Source organism: Euleptes europaea, chromosome 3 (genome assembly GCF_029931775.1).
Source record: "Euleptes europaea isolate rEulEur1 chromosome 3, rEulEur1.hap1, whole genome shotgun sequence".
NCBI lineage: Eukaryota > Metazoa > Chordata > Lepidosauria > Squamata > Sphaerodactylidae > Euleptes > Euleptes europaea.
This window is the reverse complement of record NC_079314.1, coordinates 780,985-803,785: the sequence shown is the minus strand read 5'-3', so window position 1 is coordinate 803,785 and position 22,801 is coordinate 780,985. Positions and strand designations below refer to the sequence as shown.

General features: G+C 46.9%; 1 protein-coding gene across 1 annotated transcript; it reads left to right on the top strand.

Annotated features, from left to right (window-relative positions):
• The first annotated feature begins 3,990 nt into the window (after positions 1-3,990).
• On the top strand, positions 3,991-20,475 carry LOC130475828 (guanylate-binding protein 1-like). The gene is made up of 17 exons (XM_056847698.1): positions 3,991-4,168; positions 4,247-4,356; positions 5,862-5,974; positions 7,182-7,405; positions 8,195-8,410; positions 9,012-9,112; positions 11,161-11,265; positions 12,146-12,377; positions 13,025-13,152; positions 13,384-13,493; positions 13,789-13,994; positions 15,580-15,813; positions 15,938-16,218; positions 17,504-17,716; positions 17,852-17,954; positions 19,286-19,479; positions 20,356-20,475. The coding sequence occupies exons 1-17, from the start codon at positions 3,991-3,993 to the stop codon at positions 20,473-20,475; spliced, it is 2,868 nt and encodes a 955-aa protein (XP_056703676.1).
• Positions 20,476-22,801: the final 2,326 nt, after the last annotated feature.

Below are 22,801 nucleotides of genomic sequence, written 5' to 3'. Positions count from 1 at the left end.
CCTTGAATTAACCAGGTGTGGATCTCTGGGGGCTTAGGTGCTGTAATTCATTTGGCCATGAGACAGGAGGTCTCTAAAAATAAAAATTATTGAATTCCAAAAGAGTGCCCCAGGAAGATACATTTGGAATTCAGAGACAGACAGAAGGAGGCAAACAAGAAAAGATATCAGAACCAGACAGGAGTATTGCTTGGCCAGTCCAGGCTAACCAAGATATCAGAATGCAAGACAGGCGCCAAAACCTCAAGGGTGGATATGATTAATGGTAAACCAGATTAAATGCCAGGTGCAGTGATGAACTTCAAACACAGCTTATGTTAACCAATAAGATTATTTTTGCATTTATGTTAACCAATGATATTCCTGTATGAGTGAGCCAATTAGAAATAATCTGAATATTATTCAAAGCTGCCAGCTTTGAGGGCTTTAAGAGGGGAGTGGACATATTCATGGAGGAGAGGGGTATTCATGGCTGTTAGTTAGAATGGATACTAGTCATGCTGCATTCCTATTCTCTCTAGTATCAGAGGAGCATGCCTATTATTTTGGGTGCGGTGGAACACAGGCAGGATGGTGCTGCTGCACTCGTCTTGTTAGTGGCTTCCTAGAGGCACCTGGTTGGCCACTGTGTGAACAGACTGCTGGACTTGATGGGCCTTGGTCTGATCCAGCAGGGCCTTCCTTATGTTCTTATGTTCTTGTGAATATAATAATTAGCCAATAAGCTATTAGCCAAGGTTCTGTAGCCAGTAAAAAGTTATGATAAAATATGCATAGATAATGTATTGTAATGAGCTTGCTAAAAGTTATAAAAGAACTTGCACACTTTTGTTCTGGGCCTCAAACTTGATTTTTAATGCTCTTGAGAGCAAAGTTTGGGACCAGCAGCTGCTGAAATAAAAACCTGTTTATCCAGAATATTGGTCCGGGGTCTTTGTGCTTCTAATCCTGAAAGCCTGATTTATGAGCCTGCCATAACAGCCACTAAAAAGCAATTTGGAGCCAGGCTACTTGTCAGTCACCCCCTGCCCATACTGTTGAAATATCAGCTCCTATTTCCGAAGCAAACATTATGAGCAACAGTTTTCCATCTATAGAATTAAGGAAGATGTATTTACATGTGAGAGAGATAACAAAAGGGGTGAGAAGGCTCTTCAGATGGTAAATGACCTAGATGCAAAGAGATATGTAATCTGGATGCACCTTCCTGCTTTTCTGGATCTTTATATGTAAACTTTTAAGGGGATCTGGGAGTTGGCAAAAGAGTGAATGTCTGACCCCCGCAGATGCCCTCACACTTCTTTGGATTGGGATCGGGAGGTGGAGATTTGGATTTGGGGGGGCATCTAACCTCTGCATCCCATTTGTCTTGGAACTTCCCATCATATGTGTGTGTGTTAAGTGCCGTCAAGTCGCTTCCGACTCATGGCGACCCTATGAATGAAAGTCCTCCAAAATGTCCTATCTTTGTCAGCCTTGCTCAGATCTTGCAAACTGAAGGCTGTGGCTTCCTTTATTGAGTCAATCCATCTCTTGTTGGGTCTTCCTCTTTTCCTGCTGCCCTCAACTTTTCCTATCATGACAGTCTTTTCCAGTGACTCTTGTCGTCTCATGACGTGACCAAAATACGACAGCCTCAGTTCAGTCATTTTAGCTTCTAGGGTCAGTTCAGGCTTGATTTGATCTATAACCCACTGATTTGTTTTTTTGGCAGTCCACGGAATTCGCAACACTTTCCTCCAACACCACATTTCAAAGGAATCTATTTTCTTCCTATCAGCTTTCTTCATTGTCCAGCTTTCACACCCATACATAGTAATAGGGAATATGATGGCATGAATTAATCTAGTCTTGGTGGCCAGAGTCACATCCTTACACTTCAAAATCTTTTCTAGCTCCTTCATGGCTGCCCTTCCCAGTCTCAATCTCCTTCTAATTTCTTGGCTGCACTCTCCCTTTCGGTTGATGGTCCCATCATATGGAGATGGCGAAAAAAATCAGAATGGAACAGCCCAGAACAAGGATTAAATCAATAATAAGACTAAAACGCAGCGTGATGTGATCTAGACACTTGAGGCTGAGGCTTTCTGGACAGCGAAAGTGTCTTAAGTTCGCTGAAGTGCCTCCTGCCTTAAGGACACGTCCGCCTGCCAGGCCAGCGAATGCAGTTTCGGCCCCGCCTTCGCAGAACTACATTTGCCCGGGTTCTCTGCGGCCGAGGCAACGATTTGCGGCGGAGGTTCCCCTCCGGGAAAAGCGGTGCCCGGGCAAGGCGTCGGATGCAAGAAAAGGTATCACGTTTGCAGAGGCTGGAAGGCAGAAGGGCTGCGTGGGTGTCGGGGGGCGGCTGAGGCTCAACCGATCAGCTGTACCAAAGCGGGGAAGGGAAGCGCGAGGGGCCCCCGTGGTCCCCGGGGGGCTCTCAACGCCCCGGTCGAGCCTGCGGAAAGCGAAAGTGAAAAATGCACAGAGCTCTGTGCATTTTTCACTTTCGCTTTCCGCAGGCTCGACCGGGGCGTTGAGAGCAACAGCGACTCTCTAGTGACGGGGGCTTTTCCCGGCACCGGATCAGCGCCCCCAGGTAACAGGTTTGAGCCGCGGGTTTCGCCCTTTCCCTCCGCTCCGGTTTGGCGCTGGGGGCCCAAAAGCCCTCCAAGCCCTGCCGAGAAACTCCTAGGGTCGCCACCTCTGGGCTGGGAAAGTCCTGGATACTTTGGGGGGTGGGGGAGGAGCCTGGGGAGGGGCGAGGTTAGGGGAGGGTCTGATGTCACAGAGGCCACCCTCCAAAGCAGCTATTTTCTCCAGGGGAACTGGTTTTGATTGTCTGGAGATGGACTGTAATAACGGGAGATCTCCAGGTACCACCTGGAGGTTGGCAACTCTAGAAACCATGCGCGGTGCAAAAGCCTCATGGGTGAATTCTTTTGTCTGCTAGCATTAGAATTGCCAGCCCCCCCACCCCCCGCTGCTGGTTGGGGATGGGGTGGGGTTTAAGGTTGTCAGATCCATGTTGGGAAACTCATGGAGGTTTGGGGATGGAGCCTGGGCGGGGGCAGGGTCCTCAGTGGGGCACAGTGCCACAGAGTCCACCCTACAAAGCACCCATTTTCTGCAGGGGAACTGATCTCTGTAGTCTGGAGATGAGCTGTAATGCCAGGAGATCCCCAGGTCCCATCTGGAGGCTGCTGGCATCCCTAGCTAGCATCCATCATCACATTTAAATCAAGAAGTGTAATGGCTCAAGTGGGAGAAAGAGGGATTCTGTATTTGTGTTAGAGAGACTGGGAATGTGGCTCTGTAGCAGAATGTCTGCTTGGCATGAACTCAAGGAGATTTACAGAACTCAAGGGGATTTACAATGTAAAAAAAACATTATAGAAAACATAATAAAATAACAATTATGAAACCCATAAAAGTAAAAAAATTCCAACTGGGACTGACAAAAATAAAAGCTAAATCAATCAAAATGCAGTCCTAAATAAAACTGTCTACAACTGCCTCCTGAAGATCGACAATGAGGGGGCCAGGCACACCTCTCTGGGGAGTTGTTCCATAATTGTGGGGCTGCCACAGAAAAGGCCTTCTCTTTTGTACCCACCAAATTAGTTTCTTTAATTAGTGGAACAGTCAGTAGGGCATCTCATAGAAACATAGAGCTGGAAGGGGTCAGAGGGTCATCTAGTCCAACCCCCTGCACAATGCAGGAAATTCCAAACTACTCCCAGTGACCCCTACTCCATGCGTAGAAGATGGCCAAGATGCCCTGCCTCTCATGATCTGCCTAAGGTACCGTAATAGAATCAGCATTGCTGACAGATGGCCATCTAGCCTCTGCTTTAAAACCTCCAGGGAAGGAGAGCCCACCACCTCCCGAGGAAGTTGCACTTCCATATAAGTAGGTTCATAATTAATTAAGAAAAATGTGGACAGCCAGTAAGTAAGGATGGCTTGTTTGCACGATTGACTTCTTGCTCCTTTTTCATTGTCAGGATGACAGAGTGGATATGCCTGGTGGAGCCGTCCCCTGTCTCCGGCACTTTGCGAGTGAACTCAACTGCCTTGTCCTTCCTGAAGACCCTGGCTGGCCCCCTTCAGGTGGTGGCTATCTTTGGGCCCAAGGGCACTGGAAAATCCTTCCTCTTGGACCAGTTGGCGGGGCAAGATGAAGGTAAATGCTCTGGGGGTCCTGCCCTCTAACCTTGTAGATATGACACACCTTCATCACCTTTGTCCTCTTTTCCTGCAGGCTTTTCGCATTCTCCAGGAATATGGCTGAACTGTTTTCCTCACCCGACTAAACCAGATGAAACCCTGGTGTTACTGGATACGGAAGGCCTCCCTGAACAAATGGAGAAGGTAGGATAGGCCCCACTGATGATTAAAGCGGAACATAAAGTCGAACAGCATTTCAGTGTCTTTTGACAGCTCCCCTTGGCCTCAGTAGCTCTGCAAGAGCATAAAAACTTGCAATCTAGTCCAGTTTTCAACTGGATCAATCAGAGGCCACGGGAAGCTATCAGGCTAGGCAGCGTGGCTATCTCCTGTGGCAGACTTTGGTATTTACAGTGTCTGTAGGAGCCCCGTGGCGCAGAGTGTTAAGCTGCAGTACTGCAGTCAAAAGCTCTGCTCACAACCTGAGTTCGATCCTGATGGAAGTTGGTTTCAGGTAGCCGGCTCAAGGTTGACTCAGCCTTCCATCCTTCCGAGGTCGGTCAAATGAGTACCCAGCTTGCTGGGGGTAAAGGAAAGTTGACTGGGGAAGGCACTGGCAAACCACCCCGCAAACAAAGTCTGCCTTGGAAACGGTGGGATGTGATGTCACCCCATGGGTCAGGAATGACCCAGTGCTTGCACAGGGGACCTTTACCTTTACTTACAGTGTCTGTACCTGGAGGTTGGATTTCTCCAGTGTGATTAATAGAGCTTGTCTTTGTAAATGCCACATAAGCTAAGGAGTCCCCAGTGTGGTGCCTGCACCTTTTCTAGAGACCGCCAAGGGTTTTTAAAAAGTGGGCGGAGCCAGGTTGGGCTTTTGCCCAGCAAGGCTTCCGATTGGCCATTAGAGATTTGATTGGCTGAAGATTTTTTTTAATGTTGCTTTGGATCTTCACTGTGTGACTGAAGGTAAGCAGCCGCAGCCAGGAGACTCCATTTTGTAGCTGTTCCCTTCACACTGTCAGAATTCAGAGGGTGCCCCTCAGGTTCAAGAAGGTTTGGGACCCCTAATCTGCTAATAAGTTATTAGAGGCAGTGAATTGCATTAAGTGAATTGTTGTGCAGTGTGCAAAGTAATACTTCCATTCTTAGCTGTTTTTCTGGAGGGAAAACAACTAGGCATATTTCTTTCCTCTTAAGTCATCTCTTTGGCACTGTGCGAAATTGGGTTGCTGTCTTTTCTTTTATGGGCAGAAGCACGGTTGCTGCATACCAGGCAGAATTCATGAGGTGAAGGTTTGTAACCTCTGGTGAGGCCTGCCAAATGGGGGAGAGTCCAGCCTGGCCCGACTCGTGTGCCTTTGAGAGCAGTTTGAGGGGCAGAAATCAGCAGCTTGAAACTTTTCACAGCTTGGCAGGGTAGACATGATCCGCCAATCGAGTGGCCGTTAAAGGCACAGCTACGGTAGCCCTTTAAAAAGTTGGCTTCTCTGTAATTTTCTCATTTTGGTCTTTATTATGTTGTAGGCATTCTCCTGTTTCTGTTTTGTGTGTGTTTTAATTTTAAGCCATCTTGAGTGTGCAGTAATAGAAAAGAGTGATCAAATGTTTCTTGATAATAAAGGCATACATCTGGTGTGGCTCACTTTGCTTACGGTTCCTGATGTTACTTCTGGTTCTTGATGTTTCTTCTGGTATTACTACAGGATGAAAACTCCATCTCCTTCAAACTTTTCCTTTTGGATGTACTACTCTGCAATATCTTTATATATAACTCCAAAGGTGCTTGGGATCTTCAAGAAGAGCTTGATAAACTGACGTATCCTTCCCAATTCAGCTTTTATTGGATCACAGCATAGACTGTAAATATTCTGCAATATTAGTAACAGGCATCTTCCTTTTTTGTTTGCTGGGAACCTTCAAACCTGTCTTGGATTTCTGCATCATTAGGCTCAGACCAGCCTTATGCTTCCACCTGGATTGCCACCTGAGCAGAATTTAATTCTCCTGGCTAGTTGCCCAAACAGGAAGATGTAAAGTCGGGAACCCTTTGTGTTTTCAGTTGCTTTTCGTTTGAGGGATGGTCTTTTAGAAAAGAAAAGATGCCACCGTTAAAAGGGAGGAGGGAGTGTTTGCATTTGATCAAAGATATGTGCTCATAAGCACTCAAAGTTTTTAAAATCTCATTGAAAACACACTCTGCACATGCTCAGAGGCACCCAGCCTATGGTGCTGGAATTTCTGAGAACAAATGACGGCATAAGAACATAAGAAAAGCCATGTGGGATCAGACCAAGGCACATCAAGTCCAGCAGTCTGTTCACACAGTGGCCAACCAGGTGCCTCTAGGAAGCCCACAAGCAAGATGACTGCAACAGCATTATCCTGCCTGTGTTCCACAGCACCTAATATAACAGGCATGCCCCTCTGATTCTAGAGAGAATAGGTGTGCATCATGACGAGTATTCATTTTTATTAGTAGCCATTGATACCCCTATCCTTCGTGAACATATCCACTCCCCTCTTAAAGCCTTCCAAGTTGGCAGCCATCTCCTCATCATAGAATCATACAGTTTGAAGGGGTCACCAGGGTCATCTAGTCTAACCTCCTGCACAATGCAGGAAATTCACAACTACCATCCTGGGGATGGGAGTGCCACAATTTAACTATGCATTGTCTGAAGAAACACTTCCTTTTATCAGTTTGGAAGCTCTCACCCTCCAGCTTCAGCAGATGACCCCACGTTCTAGTATTAGGAGAGAAGGAGAAGCTTTTCTCCCTCTCTGTCCACTTTTCTCCCTCTCTGGCCACTCTCTCCATACCATGCATAATTTTATAGACCTGTATCATGTCTCCCCTTAACCTCCTTCTTCCCAAGCTAAACAGCCCTAAGCATTTTAACCGCTCCTCATAGGGCAGTTGTTCTAGCCCCCTGATCATTTTGGTTGGCAAATCTAATTGGATGGGGGATTGCTTTGTAAATTTCTGTGAGTGATGCTCTAAAGGTCCATTCCTGGCCTTCCAGAAGTTCTCTTTTCCTCAACCAGCATCCTCCCCATAGATATGTGAAGATGCTTCCCGATAAAGTACGAGTATTGGAGGATTGTCCTTGGGAGAACAGCTTCCTGCTTAGTAGCCTGCTACCAGAGTTTGTATGGTGTCTTCGTGACGTGGTATCTGACTCCTTTTGGGAAGAGGTGCTGCAAGCCACGGATCATAACTTGGCTGTCCTCCTCTCCACCCCGGCAGGTGCACTTCCCATATCCTAGCCTCCCCCATGCCTGTTGGAGACTGTCTGGGACCTGTATCTTGGAAGCAAACCCCACCAAAATCAGAGCTTCAACATGCTCAAGATTGTGCTGTAAAACCAGAGAAAGCCAGTTTTGAAAACCAGTTTAGCTGTGGCTTTCTCCAAAGAATCTAAAATTCAGTGACGGTGCTGAGAATTTATCTCTCACAGAACTACAGTTCATTGTCATGGTCTCTGTGCAGTTCCCACATGGGAACTGCACAGAACACCACTTGATGAACAACAGTTACCGGTTAAGTGCAGCTGTGTTTTTCCCAGGGTTCTTTGGGAAGGGGGGGGGCTTCTAGAAGTCTCTATACTTTTGAGAGCCCCGTGGCGCAGAGTGGTAAAGCTGCAGTACTGCAGTCGAAGCTCTGCTCACAACCTGAGTTTGATCCCAGCGGAAGTTGGGTTCAGGTAGCCGGCTCAAGGTTGACTCAGCCTTCCATCCTTCCGAGGTCAGTAAAATGAGTACCCAGCTCGCTGGGGGTAAAGGGAAGATGACTGGGGAAGGCACTGGCAAACCACCCCGCAAAACAAAGTCTGCCTAGAAAACGTCAGGATGTGACGTCGCCCCATGGGTCAGGAATGACCCGGTGCTTGCACAGGGGACCTTTACCTTTATAAGAGCTTGGGCTTGGTTTGGAAAGTGGGAAGAAGGCAGAGAGGGAGATTGTTGGTATGAATCCTCAAGTTCTGTCTTGAGCATCTGGTGTTAGGTTCCTGCTCTTATGTGTTTTCACTTTCAGCCGTGGAGAACACACCAACCAGCTGCATCCAGACCCTGTTCCCCTCTCAGAAAGCGTTCTGTTTCTGCTCCCCACATGCGGATGGAAATGATGAGGAGGTTGTCTCTTCAGATTCCCTACATCCCATGTTCCTGGCTCAGCTTTGGTTGTTTAAAGATTATATCCTGAACCAGAGACCCAAGAACTCACTGGGAAGTAAATTTGCTAGTGGGAAAGGTGAGGATACTTTTCATACCAGATATTTTCCAGATATTTCCCCTCCTATTTAGGGCTATCTCAAGCCATTTTGCTGCCCTAGGAGAACATTTTTTTAAATGGGGAGGGGCTGTGGCTCGGTGGAAGAGCTTCTGTCTTGAATGCAGAAGGTCTTAGGTTCAATTCCCAGCATTTCTAGTTAAAAAGGACCAAGCAGTAGAACTCCAGCTGAGACCCTGTCTGAGTAGGCAATAACTGAACTTGATGGACCAATGGTCTGATTCAGTATAAGGCAGCCTTGTGTGCATTCACGCTGGGATTGTGTTCCCTCTTCAGGGGTTTTCCCAAAGGTACATACAAATATATCTTTATCCTGCTTCTGTGTAACAGCAACTTGACATTCAGGCATTTGAGGGCAATACGGCTTATTTCCATGCCACGCGAAGCAATCACCTGCTGATTTCTTCCGATCAAGCTGCTGTTAAAGGCAGAAATGCAGACCAGACTCTGTTTTTTCCTGGTCTGTTAGTACAGCAGATTAAAAATCAGAATGCTAAATATAATTCTGAGAGATCCACTGGTCCCTATGCAGTGTATGATGGTGATGTATTTTGTATTACAGATTGGTCTGGCATGCTGGAACGATTTGTGGATGTGCTGTCTCGGCATGAACCAATCCTTCTGAACGAGAGCTGTGTTGGCCAGGAAGAGCCATTCTCTTGGGTAGGGCTTGGATGAGTTTGGGCTTGGGCACCGCAGCATGCCAGAGATTTTTACTGAGTCAAGGGGTCCAGTGTTGTAATACCTCTTACAGCCCAAATGGGACACTCACATAGGAACTCCTCTATGATTGTATTTCCAGATAGGAAGCCATGTTAAGCTGTTGAAGCAAAATAAAACAGAAGTCCATTGGTATCTGAAAGACTAACCAGTGTTGATTCCAGCGTAAACTTTTTGTGAGTCAGTGTTCACTTTGTCAGGTGCATTGGTCAACCATTAGGTGAAGGTAGTCAAGGTAAAGATAGACCCCTGTGCAAGCACTGGGTCATTACTGACCCATGGGGTGACGTCACATCCCGACATTTCCTAGGTAGACAATGTTTACGGGGAGGTTTGCCATTGCCTTCCCTGGTCGTCTACACTTTATCCCCAGCAGCAAGCTGGGTATTCATTTGACCGACCTCGGAAGGATGGAAGGCTGAGTCAACCTTGGGCCGGTTACCTGAAACCAACTTCTGTCAGGATCGAGCTCAGGTTGTGAGCAGAGCTTTTGACTGCAGAACTGCAGCTTCCCACTCCTTGCCACGGGGTTTGGTCAACTGTTATGCAGATATATTTATGCACTAAGGTGTAGACAGCAGAAAGGTGGCAGGGAGAGGAAAGATGTCACGCTTTGTAGTCTTTTAGGTGCCGCTAGACCCCTGATTTGTCTTCCTTCTATGGTTGGTTTGTGACAGGAGAAGACAGGATGGTTGGGGGAGAATACCCATAAAACTGGGGGATGGTGAATCAGTGGGATGCTCCAGTTGCAGCCTTTTCAAAAGAATTTTAAAGCTCAAGATTCTAGTTCCCAAAAGAGCCCGATGTACGGCCCTGGAATAGGGCTGCCGTTGTTGAACGAAGTTTCCAGTGGTGGGCTCTGGAGTTGAGTGCAATCGGAGGTGTTGCTTGGTGGCTGAGGTAGTTCTCCATCTTATCTTGACCTGTTTCTATGGCCTTGCCTGTGATGTTTGGCAAAGAACGACCACAGAAGTTTGTAACTTGGACCCAGGAGCTCTGGAGAGCTGGTCCACTTGAGGCATTTAGCCATTTTTTAAAACTCAGCCTGTGCAACCCATCTTTCATTAACAATATTGGCACATACCCAAACACCCACAGTATATGGTGAGTGTATATCGTGTATGTACCCCTCCCATGGTCAAACGTCTGTAAAACACTCTCCACTGTCCCTTCATTGTGCCCCTCTGGTATGTCTATAACCAGAAAAGATTTCTTAGGATCTATCTATACTCATCCCCTTACATCGGTCTTCTAATAAGCGCACTGCCATATTATACAGTGTTATAATACAGCCCGTTCTGATTTCAGCAAGCGACTAGTTTCAGACAATGAAAAAGGGTACAATCCTGTGATGCTATATCTTGGATGAGCCCCCAAAAATGTAACCCTTTTAGCCTTAAAAGGGCAAGGTTAGTGGTCACAGAATTGGGGATGCACACTTAAACAAATAATGTTTATTGAATGGTGAGGGAAACAATAGGTTCAGACTGGGAGCTTTAACAGTATGAATAAAAATTATAATGTGCAGTCCCAAACTTAGGGCAAAAAGAGAAGAAAGCCTTCTAGCTACTTTCCCTCACAGTCACTGAGAAGCCACATGCTCAGAAAATTGAATGCTCACTCCAGAAGATGACCACTCCTCCACCAACTGCCTGTCTCCATCTGCACAGTCTTTTCTCCTCAGGAGTTTCTTCTTTAGAAATTCTCCTCACCCTCAGGAGAAAAACGCCTCAGCCTCTTCTTTCCCCGCTTCTCCATATTGGAGTTTACCCCCTCTTTCCTAGTTTCTCGGTAGGCAGCAACTCCATCCAGAGGGCAGTGTTTCCAGGCTAGGGCCCACTATGCAGGCGAAAACGTGTAACACGCTTTTTAATAATAAATAAACATTTTTACAAGGCTTATATGTATAACAACAGCATCAGTTAGAAATATCAGAAAATGCCCTTCAGGGGAGATAGGGTCTGGAAAAAGCCCGTTTTTTATTCCAACAGGAAATTTACGAGAGTTTCAATGAACCCATGATAGATCCTCCCAGGACTGCCCCAGAGAGGAAAGAGACTCCCAGCATCCCCCAGCTGCTGGTGCAGGAACCCAGGGTAAGTGATGTCTGCCCTACAAGGATTTGCAAGTGAAGGGCCCCCTCCTGTTATGAATTGGGAATGATATTCGTATATGGGAGAGGTGGGTTTAATAAAACCACCGCCCTCTAGCATTATCATGTTTATTTTTCTCACTTTGCTCAGATGTGTTTGTAACAGACTGCCCCAAGGAAGTCTAGTAGGTGGCCCTTTGCCCATGACCTTTGTGGCAAGAAAAATCATGTGGTTAATGTAAGACATCTAGTCTAGTAGGTGGCCCTTTGCCCATGACCTTTGTGGCAAGAAAAATCATGTGGTTAATGTAAGACATCTAGCCTTCATCCCTGAGATCCTGTAAATGGGGATGCCAGGAACTAAACTTGGAATCTTATAAATGTAAGGCTTGTCCTGTACCACTGAGCTGCAGCTGGGAGCTTTCCCTACAAAATCTTAGCAAAACAGACTACGGGATAGGAGCCCCATTACTCCAGTGGCTCTTTCCAAACAAGAGTGCTCACTGAGCCATGGTTTAATTCATGGTGGGGAAGGTAGACCTTTTTTCAAGGGAGGGATCTTTACATGTGCAATCATTTTTATCCTCAGGGACCAGTTTTGAGTGGTTGGCCAAGCTTGAAGATAGTATGGGCAACACTTCTTGATGTCTTTCACCCAGTAACACCCCCATTCTCACTGACTGCTATCATGGTTTGGCCAGTGACAGTCCATTTGGTTTTTTGCCTTGTCCCTTAAGTCATCTTTCTTTATTTGGTTGTCATCCCTTTGCTGTCTAATTTTGTGTCTCTTGAGACCCTGTTATGAAACTTCCAGATACTCCAGTGTCCATGAAGCTTCAAACTACCACCCTCCTGCTTACAGAACCCGGGTTCTGTCTCTACAGGTTCCTCCACCATCTTCATCCCGGGCTGTCCCTAGAATGGTTCAACCAAACAACATGGAGGAACCAATGTGTTTGATAGAGAATAATCTGGGTGAGAAACTGAAGGTTAACCAAGAAGCCCTCCAGCTCCTGCAGAGGATCCATCAGCCTGTGGTGGTGGTGGCCATTGTGGGGCTGTACCGCACTGGCAAGTCCTACCTCATGAACAAGCTGGCAGGAAAGGATAAAGGAGGTGAGACTAGGACATATTTGTGCTCTGCTAACCAACAGAGATGTTGGTTCTGTTGCAGATGTGCCTATCTTGAATGCTTCTGTCTGTGTTTCCCTCACTCTAGGAATAGCTCAGACTATCTTGTGTGTCCCATACATTGGAGGTTCTGTGCTTGATGGCACGTCTAATCAGCTTATTTTGAATATAGATGCACTTGGGGCTTAGTCACACAGCTATCAAAATGGTCAAGGTACTTCAGCGACAGAAGGCTGAAATTTGGTACCTCTGTAGTCCAAGGCATCTTGGTTTCTAGAGTAATGTAAAAAGGGGACATTTGTGTGCCATTTTCCTCAAAACTAAGAACTACTTGTAGCCCCAGACCATTTAAATACTTCCATGCCTCCCAGAAAACTGGGATTTGGAATGTCACATATCCCAAGATGCACTGACTACAAAGGAAACATATAAATGGGCTGTTTTCAGATTTGTTGGTCAAAACTTGGGATGTGGAGTTTGCCTCAGAACAGAGGTGAGCATTCCAATGCAAACAAGACTGTGGGGGCAGAATGTTAGATTGTGAAGATTCCATTGTCTTATCATGCGTGGTAAAACTACTGTTCCCCTGGAGCTGAGCTTCATTTCCTTGTCTTCTCTGCCCCCTCCTCCAGGATTTTCTCTGGGTGCCACAGTACAAGCAAACACCAAGGGCATCTGGATGTGGTGTCGTCCCCACCCCAGAAAGCCTGACCACACCCTGGTGCTATTGGACACGGAAGGACTGGGCGATGTGGAGAAGGTAAATTAGGATCAGGACAATAGTGACTAGGGAAGGCTGCTGTGGATGCTTTGCTTGCACAAAAACTGCACCACTCCAGGTGACTGGTAAGGTGTTGGGAGACTCTTGGGAATCACCCCAGACTGTGGCAGTAGCAACAGAGTTCCCTATTCCATGTATAGTGGAAGACTGTGCATTCCCCAGTCACGGCCCCAATGTTTTTTTCTAAGCATCTGCATCCCCTCCTTGCAGAGCAACACTGAGAACGACTCGTGGGTGTTTGCCCTCTCCATTCTGCTTAGTAGCACCTTTGTGTACAACAGCATGGGCACCATTGACCAGTTTGCTTTGGAGAAACTACAGTATCCTTCTTGGAAAATTCAGGAATCCCTAGCTTTCCTGCTTTGCTGGCAGAACCAGGAGTTAATGAAATGTGGATGGCCCTTCCTGTCAGGGCTTTGGCCTGACAGTATGTGTGCATGATTCCTAAACACATTCAAAATATGGAATAAGAAGAGGTGAAATGTAGGCATTCTAGACAATCAAGCTGTAGCTCAGTAGAAGTGAAAGTAAGATGTTAGATTCTCATCAGAGATGAGGGGCAGACGTGGCCCATTCTGGGGAAACGATATCTTCCTTTCCTTAGCCCAATTCCAGCTATGTGACAGAACTGACTGAGTTAATCAAGGTTAAGGCCTCGGGCAGGCAGAACTGTGAGGAAGATGACGAGATTCCTGATGAGTTTGTCTGGTTCTTCCCATCTTTCATCTGGGCTGTGCGCGATTTCACCCTGCAGTTGGAGTTGGATGGACGCTCCATCTCTGGGGATGAGTACCTGGAGAATGCCTTGCGGAGGAAGGAAGGTACTTTGGGGAGCTGATGGATGAACAACCTTAATGTGCCGGGCCTTGTTGCTTAAATCTGATGAGTCACAAGATGTGGTCTAAATTCAGAACATGCTTCCCTCAGATCAGAGTGTATGGGGATAAACACCTTTCGGGCATCCTGGGTGTGTTCAAACCTGCCCTCCTAAACAACTTAACTGTACTCCAGCAACATCAGCAGTAAAGTATTTTGTCTTGATAGGTTGGGACATGGGGAAGAGAACAGTAGTAGTTTGTTCTCCACTGTGTCAGCAATGCAGAAAAGAAGTTTTCTACTGCCAGATTAAACTACTACTGGTGTGAACTGTGCTGTGCAGAATAAACATGTAAGCCGTAGAATCATAGGAACCTGAAGAATAATCATGTCTGATCCAAAGACTGATGTGTGCATTTGTGAAAATGACTAAATATTGGTTGTTCATTCCTTATAGAACCAGGGCCCTCTGGCATACTGAATTTCCATAAATAATGAGGTAATCCTCAGGATATTAGAAGAAATAGAGGATTGTAAGGTTATCTGTTCCAGGGGTCGTTATGATAATAAGGAGCTCTTTAGATCAGAAATATTCCAGAATAATGACATTTTTTAAAAGTTGCACTTCTAAAAGGGTAGGCAATTAAAAATAAAATTTCCTAGCAAATGTGAACAGTGGAAAGGGGAAGATAAAAATATATGGACCTCAAAATTGAGGTATGACCTTGCCATTAAGTGTAGTGAGGCATCCCACCTCAAATGGCAGATTCTGGGGTATCATAAAAGGGCTGCAAGTTATCAATGATGTATTTTTCTAAATTAAATTTCTATCATCTTGTGGGGTAGAAATTTGGATTTTCTGTCTCAGGCACTGACTTGTCTTAAGCCTTCTATGCAGAGACATTTCCCCATGGTCACCCCACCCACTGCTTCCGACTTCCTTTTGATTATGCATGCGTTTTGTGACCGTCAAGAGCCCTGTGGCGCAGACTGGTAAGCTGTAGTACTGCAGTCCAAGCTCTGCTCACGACCTGAGTTTGATCCCGACGGAAGTCGGGTTCACTTAGCCGGCTCAAGGTTGACTCAGCCTTCCATCCTTCCGAGGTCGGTAAAATGAGTACGCAGCTTGCTGGGGGTAAAGGGAAGGTGACTGGGGAAGGCACTGGCAAACCACCCTGTAAACAAAGTCGGCCTAGGAAACGTTGGGATGTGACGTCACCCCATGGGTCAGGAATGACCCGGTGCTTGCACAGGGGACCTTTACCTTTTTTGTGACCGTCAGAAGTTGCCTCACTCTCTTCCCCTCATTTTGCCCTCGTTTCTGGAAAATGTGGGCAAAACATGGGGTGCAGGAGGGAGAGCAAGGTGACCTCTGATGGTCACAAAATGCATGCATAATCAAAAAGAAGCCCCGAAATAGTCAGTGGGGTGACTGCAGGGAAATGTCTCTGCATAAAAGGCCTTAGCTGTGTCTGCTCAGTAGATTTGAAGGATCTGTTGATGTAGCTACAGTGCAGGGAACTGGGAATGGAAGAGCCCATCTCGTAAGGCCTGCTCGTTTGACAGAATGCATCTTTGTTTTTCTCATAGGTCTCCCTGAAAAGCTAGATTTTGCCAAGAAGTACATCCGCGAGTATTTCCCCAGTCGCAAGTGCTTTGTCTTTGACCGCCCGGCCACACGCCAAGAGTTGGTGCATCTGGAGGATTTGCCTGAGAGGAAGCTAAACCCTGACTTCATAGAAGAGGCACACCGGTTCCGAAGCTACATTTTTGAGACTGCTCCAGCCAAAGTGATCCCGGGGGGTCACACAGTGACGGGGACATGTAAGTGGAAGCAGAAACGGTTGTGGTGAAAACAGTTGTGAAAAACACAGACACCACATTGGGTCCCCTGATGTAGATCTTTTGGGACCCTTGTGATAAAGCAATTCCCCCTTTTCCTTTGCAGTGTTGGGGCACCTCACAGTGACCTACGTGGACGCCATCCGCAGCGGGGCCATCCCTTGCATAGAGAACGCCGTGTTGGCCTTGGCCCAGATTGAGAACTCAATAGCTGTGAACGATGGTGTAAAACGCTATGAGGAGATGATGGAACTTCTGTTGACACTTCCAACCGAGACGATTGAAGAGCTGCTGACGGTACATACAGAGTGCGAGAAAGAGGCCATCCAAGTGTTTCTGGACCGCGCTTTCAAGGATGAGGACCAAGAGTACCAGAAACAGCTGAAGGTAGAAGGTTTATATCCATAATGGGAATATGACTTTCCCATCTAGACAATGGCTTCCAACATTTCTGTATTCAATATGAGCCTTTGTGGTATTATCAGGGTTGGCAGGGGCTGCCCTGCTCTCCAGAACTTCACTGTTTTGGGGTTAAATAGGCCCAAAACTTTAGAGGGAAAGGGGTACAGATTACCCAGGATCTTCTTCCTCTATCCCCACTGATTTCCTGCTGGCTAGGCACAGGGAGAACTGGGGCAAGTCCTCCTTGGCCTGAGTCTCTGGCCATTGTGAAGAAGACGCTATTGGTTAGGTCCACCCCCTCACCGATCCCTGCTTCTTGTGGGACTAGCCCTGCCCACAGGAAGCAAAGGGCATGGCTGCTTGTCAGGTGCAGCTTTTATTATGGCTAGCTCTGTTTGCCTGTTCTGGTTGCTTCCCTCATTGGGAAGTTTGTCCCACCCAGTTGAATCAGCTTAATGCCAGGCCTACCACTGCTTGGTACTTCCTTGCAGATGGCCTTCTTGCCATCCTTAGGCAGGGCTGTGTCAAGCCTGGAGTTGTGCCTGCCTGTTTTTCCTGCCCCAGTGTGCTTGTGCACCTCCTGGTCCTTTCTCAGAACTGCCCAGGGCAGCGAGGAGCCCTGGTGGCCAGGAGCTGTGGCCGGGGATACCAGCATTGCCCATTCTCTGTTCTGATGTTCTGGGAAATTCGGGGGTTGGGGGCTGTCCCAAACATTCAAGTCACTTTTTTTCATGCTGACACTCAATACTACAGAATTCCTGCCACAAAATCCCTGGGATTCTGTTGCATATTCTGTAGAATGTGGTACATCATATACCAAGGACCAGGCTGGCAATTTGAGCTTCTGTTCCCCTGTGTGTGTGGAAAGTGTATCTTTAAAAATAAACACCTATCTAATGCTATCCAGAAGCCCTGAAACGTTGTTCCTCTTCATGTCCAAATTAAGAGGAATGGTTTGGAGAGACAGTTGAGAAAATAGGCGCTTTTCTTGTGACAGACAGCAATTTTGGCTTTACCCAGGTTTGGGATCTGATTGAACAGTGTGGCAGCAGAGAATATCATGGTGCCTAGGACAGGAAAGTTAGTGCCTTATTAAAGAAGTACTAACTTTCCTTGTGATGATATTCCTTGTGATGTCCTCTGTGAGCAGGAGATTTTAACCTCACAGGTAGAAATCCAGGTGAGGAAGGGAAGGCACAGCTCTGGATGTAGCATCTTTACTTTCTTAGAGAGCATCTACCATGTGTTCTTCCTCCCTTTCCGCCTCTAGAACCAGATCCAAAGCAAGCTTGAGGAAATCCGCAGCTGCAATGAGCAGGAGTCCTTGGATCGCTGCCAGGCTGTACTCTTGGAGCTGTTTCAGGATCTGGAGGAGAAGGTCTGTGATGGGAGCTACGCTGTACCAGGTGGCTACCAATGTTTCCTGGAGGACCAGAGGAAAATAGTGGAGAAGTATCACCTGACGCCTCAGAAAGGACTAATGGTGAGTTGACCTGTAACCTCTTGTTCACCGCTGCCGGGTTCTGACATGCACAGGGAGTCTGAGAATGTGCAGTCGTTTACAGAGCCTGGAATAGAAGCATGAACTCAAGTGAACTCTCTCCCTGTTCCACTCAAGGCTTCGATGGCCCTGCAGGAATTCCTGAAATCCAAGGAGACAGCAGCCCAGTCCATTCTGCAGGCTGACCGAAACCTCACGGACAGGCAGAAGGAGATCGAAGGTTTGGAGGGCTTTATATGCCTTGAAAACCTGTTTCTTCGACAGACCATTTTATTTGGCCAGGGGTCCCCAACCTTTTAAAGCTTGTGGGCACCTTTGGTATTCTGACACAGAACGATGGGCACAGTCACAAAACAGGTGACACAAAAGGGCTGCCACAGCTTATCTTCAGTCAGACAGCGAAGATTCCTGTGCTGTGGTGGCAGCTGCTGCCAAAGCAATGTTTTAAAAAAGTCTTCATAGCCAATTACATCTCCAGGGGACAATCAGAAGCGCTACTAGTCAAAAGCCTCACCTGGCTTTGCCCATTTGCTAGAAACACTTGGTGGGCACCAGGAAAGAGCTCAGCTTGTGCCACTGTGCCCACAGGCCCCACTTTGGGAACCCCTAGTCTAGTCTGTGATACTCTGGGAAGATGTAGCTCTGCAACATGGTGCTGTGCATGTTTGCTGGGAAGTCCCACTGAATTTGGGTGGGGCCTGCCGCCTAGTAAATGTGCTCACAGCCATAAATTCCTTCCAGTCCAGAAATCCCTACACCCCTTTGCGCTTGATCCTTGTTGATCCTCGACTCTCCCAGAAATTAAGGCCTTGTTTATATATGCAGGAGTGTGAGGTTGTAGAGTGAACTGCATGGGGTGAATTCCAGTTCTGAATGCTCCTGCTCATAAAAATCTCCATGCAAGCAGAAAGGTTGGGCAGCAGGGAGAAAACTTCCACCCCCCTCTCTGCTTCCTGTGCTGACTTCTGTTTGCAGCAACACCAGGATCATTCAAATCTTCCACTTGTACTCTGCTGAAAGCTCATATTGAAATAAACTTTGTTAGTCTTTAATGTGCCACTGGACCTCTGATTTATTTTGCTACGACAGACTAACAGCACTTTACAATCTATTCTGCCACCTCATTCTCTTCCATACATAAATGAGGCCTAAGAGAGAGATACTAACAGGACCAGTCAAAGTATTCTTCTTGGGGGCCAATGAGGAATTTTATCCCCCATACTCGAAATTATTACATTGGGGTGGGATGGAATTATGTTACCCTTCAAAGATTGTTCCTGGTGGAAATCCCCGTCCTCTGCCTTACATGAGGAAAGGCCATGGACCCCAGGTCATGGATACCCAGAGGTATCTAACTGGCCACTGATGGACTCAAAACACTGGATGGGATGGACTTTGTTGTAATCTAGCTGGCCACCTTTTCCATTCTCTCTAGAGCTGTTTTCAGATATGTAATGCCTGCAGGCCTGTTCGTGATGCTTTTGGGACTTAACAAATATCCCTAATGTGTGGATATACTCTTAATGCTTTGGTTTGGGTTTTTTCCTGCAGTGGAAAAGGCCCGGGCTGCAGCCTCTCAGCGGGAAGCTGATCTACAACGACAGCTGAAAGAACAAACCCAGCGGATGGCTGAAGACAACGAACGGAGTTACAAAGCACACGAAGCACAGCTTATGGCCAAGATGGAGGAGAACCAGAGGAGGCAACAGCAGGAATGTGAGACAGTATTGAACCACAAGCTCCAGGTAACGGTCATCCCCTGCCTCCTTATGTATGCTGCTTTATCCAGAGAACCTGAGTCTGGCCGTTGGTCTGTGTAGCTCCATATCTTCTACCCTGGCCAGTGGCGCTTTTCAGGGTCCCAGGCAGAGAAAAGTTTCTCACTGGGTGCTAATTGAGATCTGGTAATAGAAGTGTCAGAGATTGAATTTGGGAGTTACTGTGTGCCATGGCCACACTTCCCTGGACTGGAATGTTCAGAACCAGTTACATCATGGTTTTTCCCCAGTTTATGCATGGCTGTTTCCCTTGCGGTCGCCCATGTGACAACTTCGGGTCTTTGTTTTGATTATGCGTGCCGTCAGAGGTCGCCTCACTCTCCCCGCACATTTTGCCCGCGTTTTCAAATTGGAGATAAAAAAGGTCCCTGAACACGCAGGGGAAGAGTGAGGCGACCTCTGATGGTCGGAAATGGCATGCATAATCAAAACAGAGACCCAAAGTCGTCAGAGCTCACATTTGTTTTGATATGATTAATGGACTGATAACTGGGGCAACACAGTGGAGAAATGGAACCTGCTGAAGTATCCAAACAGAATTGTGTTTGGGTTAGAGCCAGCTTGTGGAGTGGTTGGAGTATTGGACTTGGAAGTGCCAAGTTTGAATCCCTACATGTCCATGTAGCTCACAGTGGGATCTTGGGCCAGTCACTCTCTCTCAACCTAGCCTATTTCACAGGGTTGTCATGAGGATAAAATGAAGAACGTAAGGTACCCTCTTGTGGGGGCAGGGGAATGAAACGTAATGGATTCTGGGTCCTTGGTCCAGATTCTGTTTTTGAAATTCATTTTCTGATGCTGCAGCCACCAGCACTGACTTTGTTTTGTTGCCTCCACCCCCAGGAACAAAGGCGGCTGCTGGAAGAAGGATACCAGCGGGAAGTGGGAAGACTTCAGTCTGAGATTACAAATCTGCAGCATCAGAGCAGTCGTTCACGCAGGAGAAGATGCATCATCTCTTGAGAATGGCAACTCTGGAGGACCCAGAGGACGCTTCTCCTGGCCTTGGGGTTGCGGATGAAGCATGGATGGGAAGGAAGAGAGATCTCCTTTGGACTGCGTTCCTGGATTTAATCAGTGTTTTATCATTAGGTGTTCTGAGTGTCTGTTTCAATGGAAAAACTGGATTATCAACTTTCTAAATAAATAAGTTTAAAATATCCCTACTTGTGCCATGGAATCTCTCTGGGTGACCCTGGGCCAGTCCTAATCTCTCACCCGACCCTACCTGTGAGGATAAAATGGAGGAGAGGAGAATGAAGTAAACCACTTTGTATCCCCATTGGGGAGAAAGGGGGGGGGTATAAATGAATTACATAAATAAATAAAAACTAAATTAGCACTAGGGATGGGATGGTAGGAGATGAATACGGTATGTGGTGATCCACTTGAAGTGATTTGAAGGAATGTCACTGGTGTAACAGTACATGGAAACTCAAGAACACACACCCTCCCCTAGTCTGAGAATTGCCACTTCCATCTGCTCTGCCATTTTTGGTTTCTCTACTTCTATGAGCACCTCTGTTATTTTGAAAACACAAAAAAATTAAAGTCTGTCTGAATAAACTGCAAATGTTGTCATGCACGACTTGATTAATTTTTATGATTCTTTTGGGTTGCTTTTGTTTTGGGTTTTGGTAAATATTGGGATAAAGGAAGAAGCAGCAGCCCAAAGTGGGCAGGGCACTGAGGAGGGACTTCATGAGGCAAGATGGGGAAAGGTCTCTGCCTTGAGTTGTGTTCGGGTGAGGTGCAGCCAACGAGAAGCCCCCCCCCCAAAAAAAAAACTCCTCACGCCTGCACGGAGGGGACGTGTGAGGCGGCGGCGGCAGCAGCAGCAGAGATGGGGGGTGGGTGTGATCAACGGTTTCTAGTTCTGCCCTCCAGGCGTCCCAGCAAATCACTGCCTACAGGGGGTCTGGCCACTAAACAGCATCAGCCAATGAGAGTCTGAGGGAGCGGGAGGAAGGTAAAATGGAGGGAAAGTCTGTCATTGCCTCAGATGGGGTTTGGGGAAGTAGCAGAGTAACGGGGAAACTATCAGGAGAATAAACAGGCTTCCTTTGGAGAAGAAAAAGACATCAGATATCTATAGGATATCTAGATAAGGCTCGAGCTGGTAGAGAGGCAGGAATAGGGCAGGTATCTTGTGTTACCTCGGGAAGAGTAAGTTAGGGACTTGCAAGGGGATTGAGGGAAATAACCCAAGAGACAATTCAATAGGCTGAGATTTTTGGGTTTGAGGAGGGGTTCCAAATAAAATAATTCTTCCTCTCACATTGACAAAAATACCCTGTCAGTTTGGGAAAGCAAGGGACAGCAGAACTCTGGTTTGAACAGTTAGTTTAACATACTTAATGTGAAACTAACTGTTCAAACCAGAGTTTTGCTGTCCCTTCCTGTAAAGAACCATAACTTGTTACATTCCTTGTTTATTTACCACTAAGCCCATCTAAAGAAGAGGCAATAAACTATTCTTTTTCTGTTGTGGAAGGAAGGTGTTGGTGTGAATCACTGAAGGAGATTGGAAGGGGGGGAGAGTTGTAGAAAGGACCTCAGGATACCAATTCCCACTACCTCAGGCTTCCCCTATAATAGCACTTAATTCCAGTATAGCTATTCATTAAAACTGCCTTACTGACCACTCAACCCACACCATAACTAAAATCATCTTGGTCCCACTGGAAGGTGTGATGGAGAGGGTGGGGTGGTGAGAAAGCACCTGGCCATCACAGGGGGGTCAGTCAGCCCTGTCCCAGGTGCACAGGACACATCTGGCTAGCTGGGAATTATTTGGGCCCTGATGTTAAGGGACAGCTGGCCAATCAACAGCTGTGCTTCATTATGGAGAATGGGGAGTCAATCCCCCCCCCCACCTCATTGGATGCCTGGCATTACTTTTTGACAAAAAAATCAAGGGCAAACCACTTCCAAATGTCTCTTGAAAACCTTATGGGGTTGCCATAAGTCAGCTGTGACTTAACGGCACACGCACACACACAAGATTTCTATGCTGCCTCTCCAGAGAACTGGCTCACAGTGGCTTACAAAGCATAACAACACAAACACACATAACAACAGAAGTCATCAACATTTAAAGTCCCCTGGAATAGTTGTCAAGCTAGAGGCAGATGATTTTAAAAGACCGGCCCCTTTCTTTAAAAGCTTGGGTAAAAAGAAGCCCTTGGGACAGGTAAGAGAGAGAGGGGTAGGTGCCCGGTGAGCATCAAAAGGAAGGGCATTCCACTGGTTGCCATCAACCTCACCTGAAGCTGAAGAGAAAGGGCCT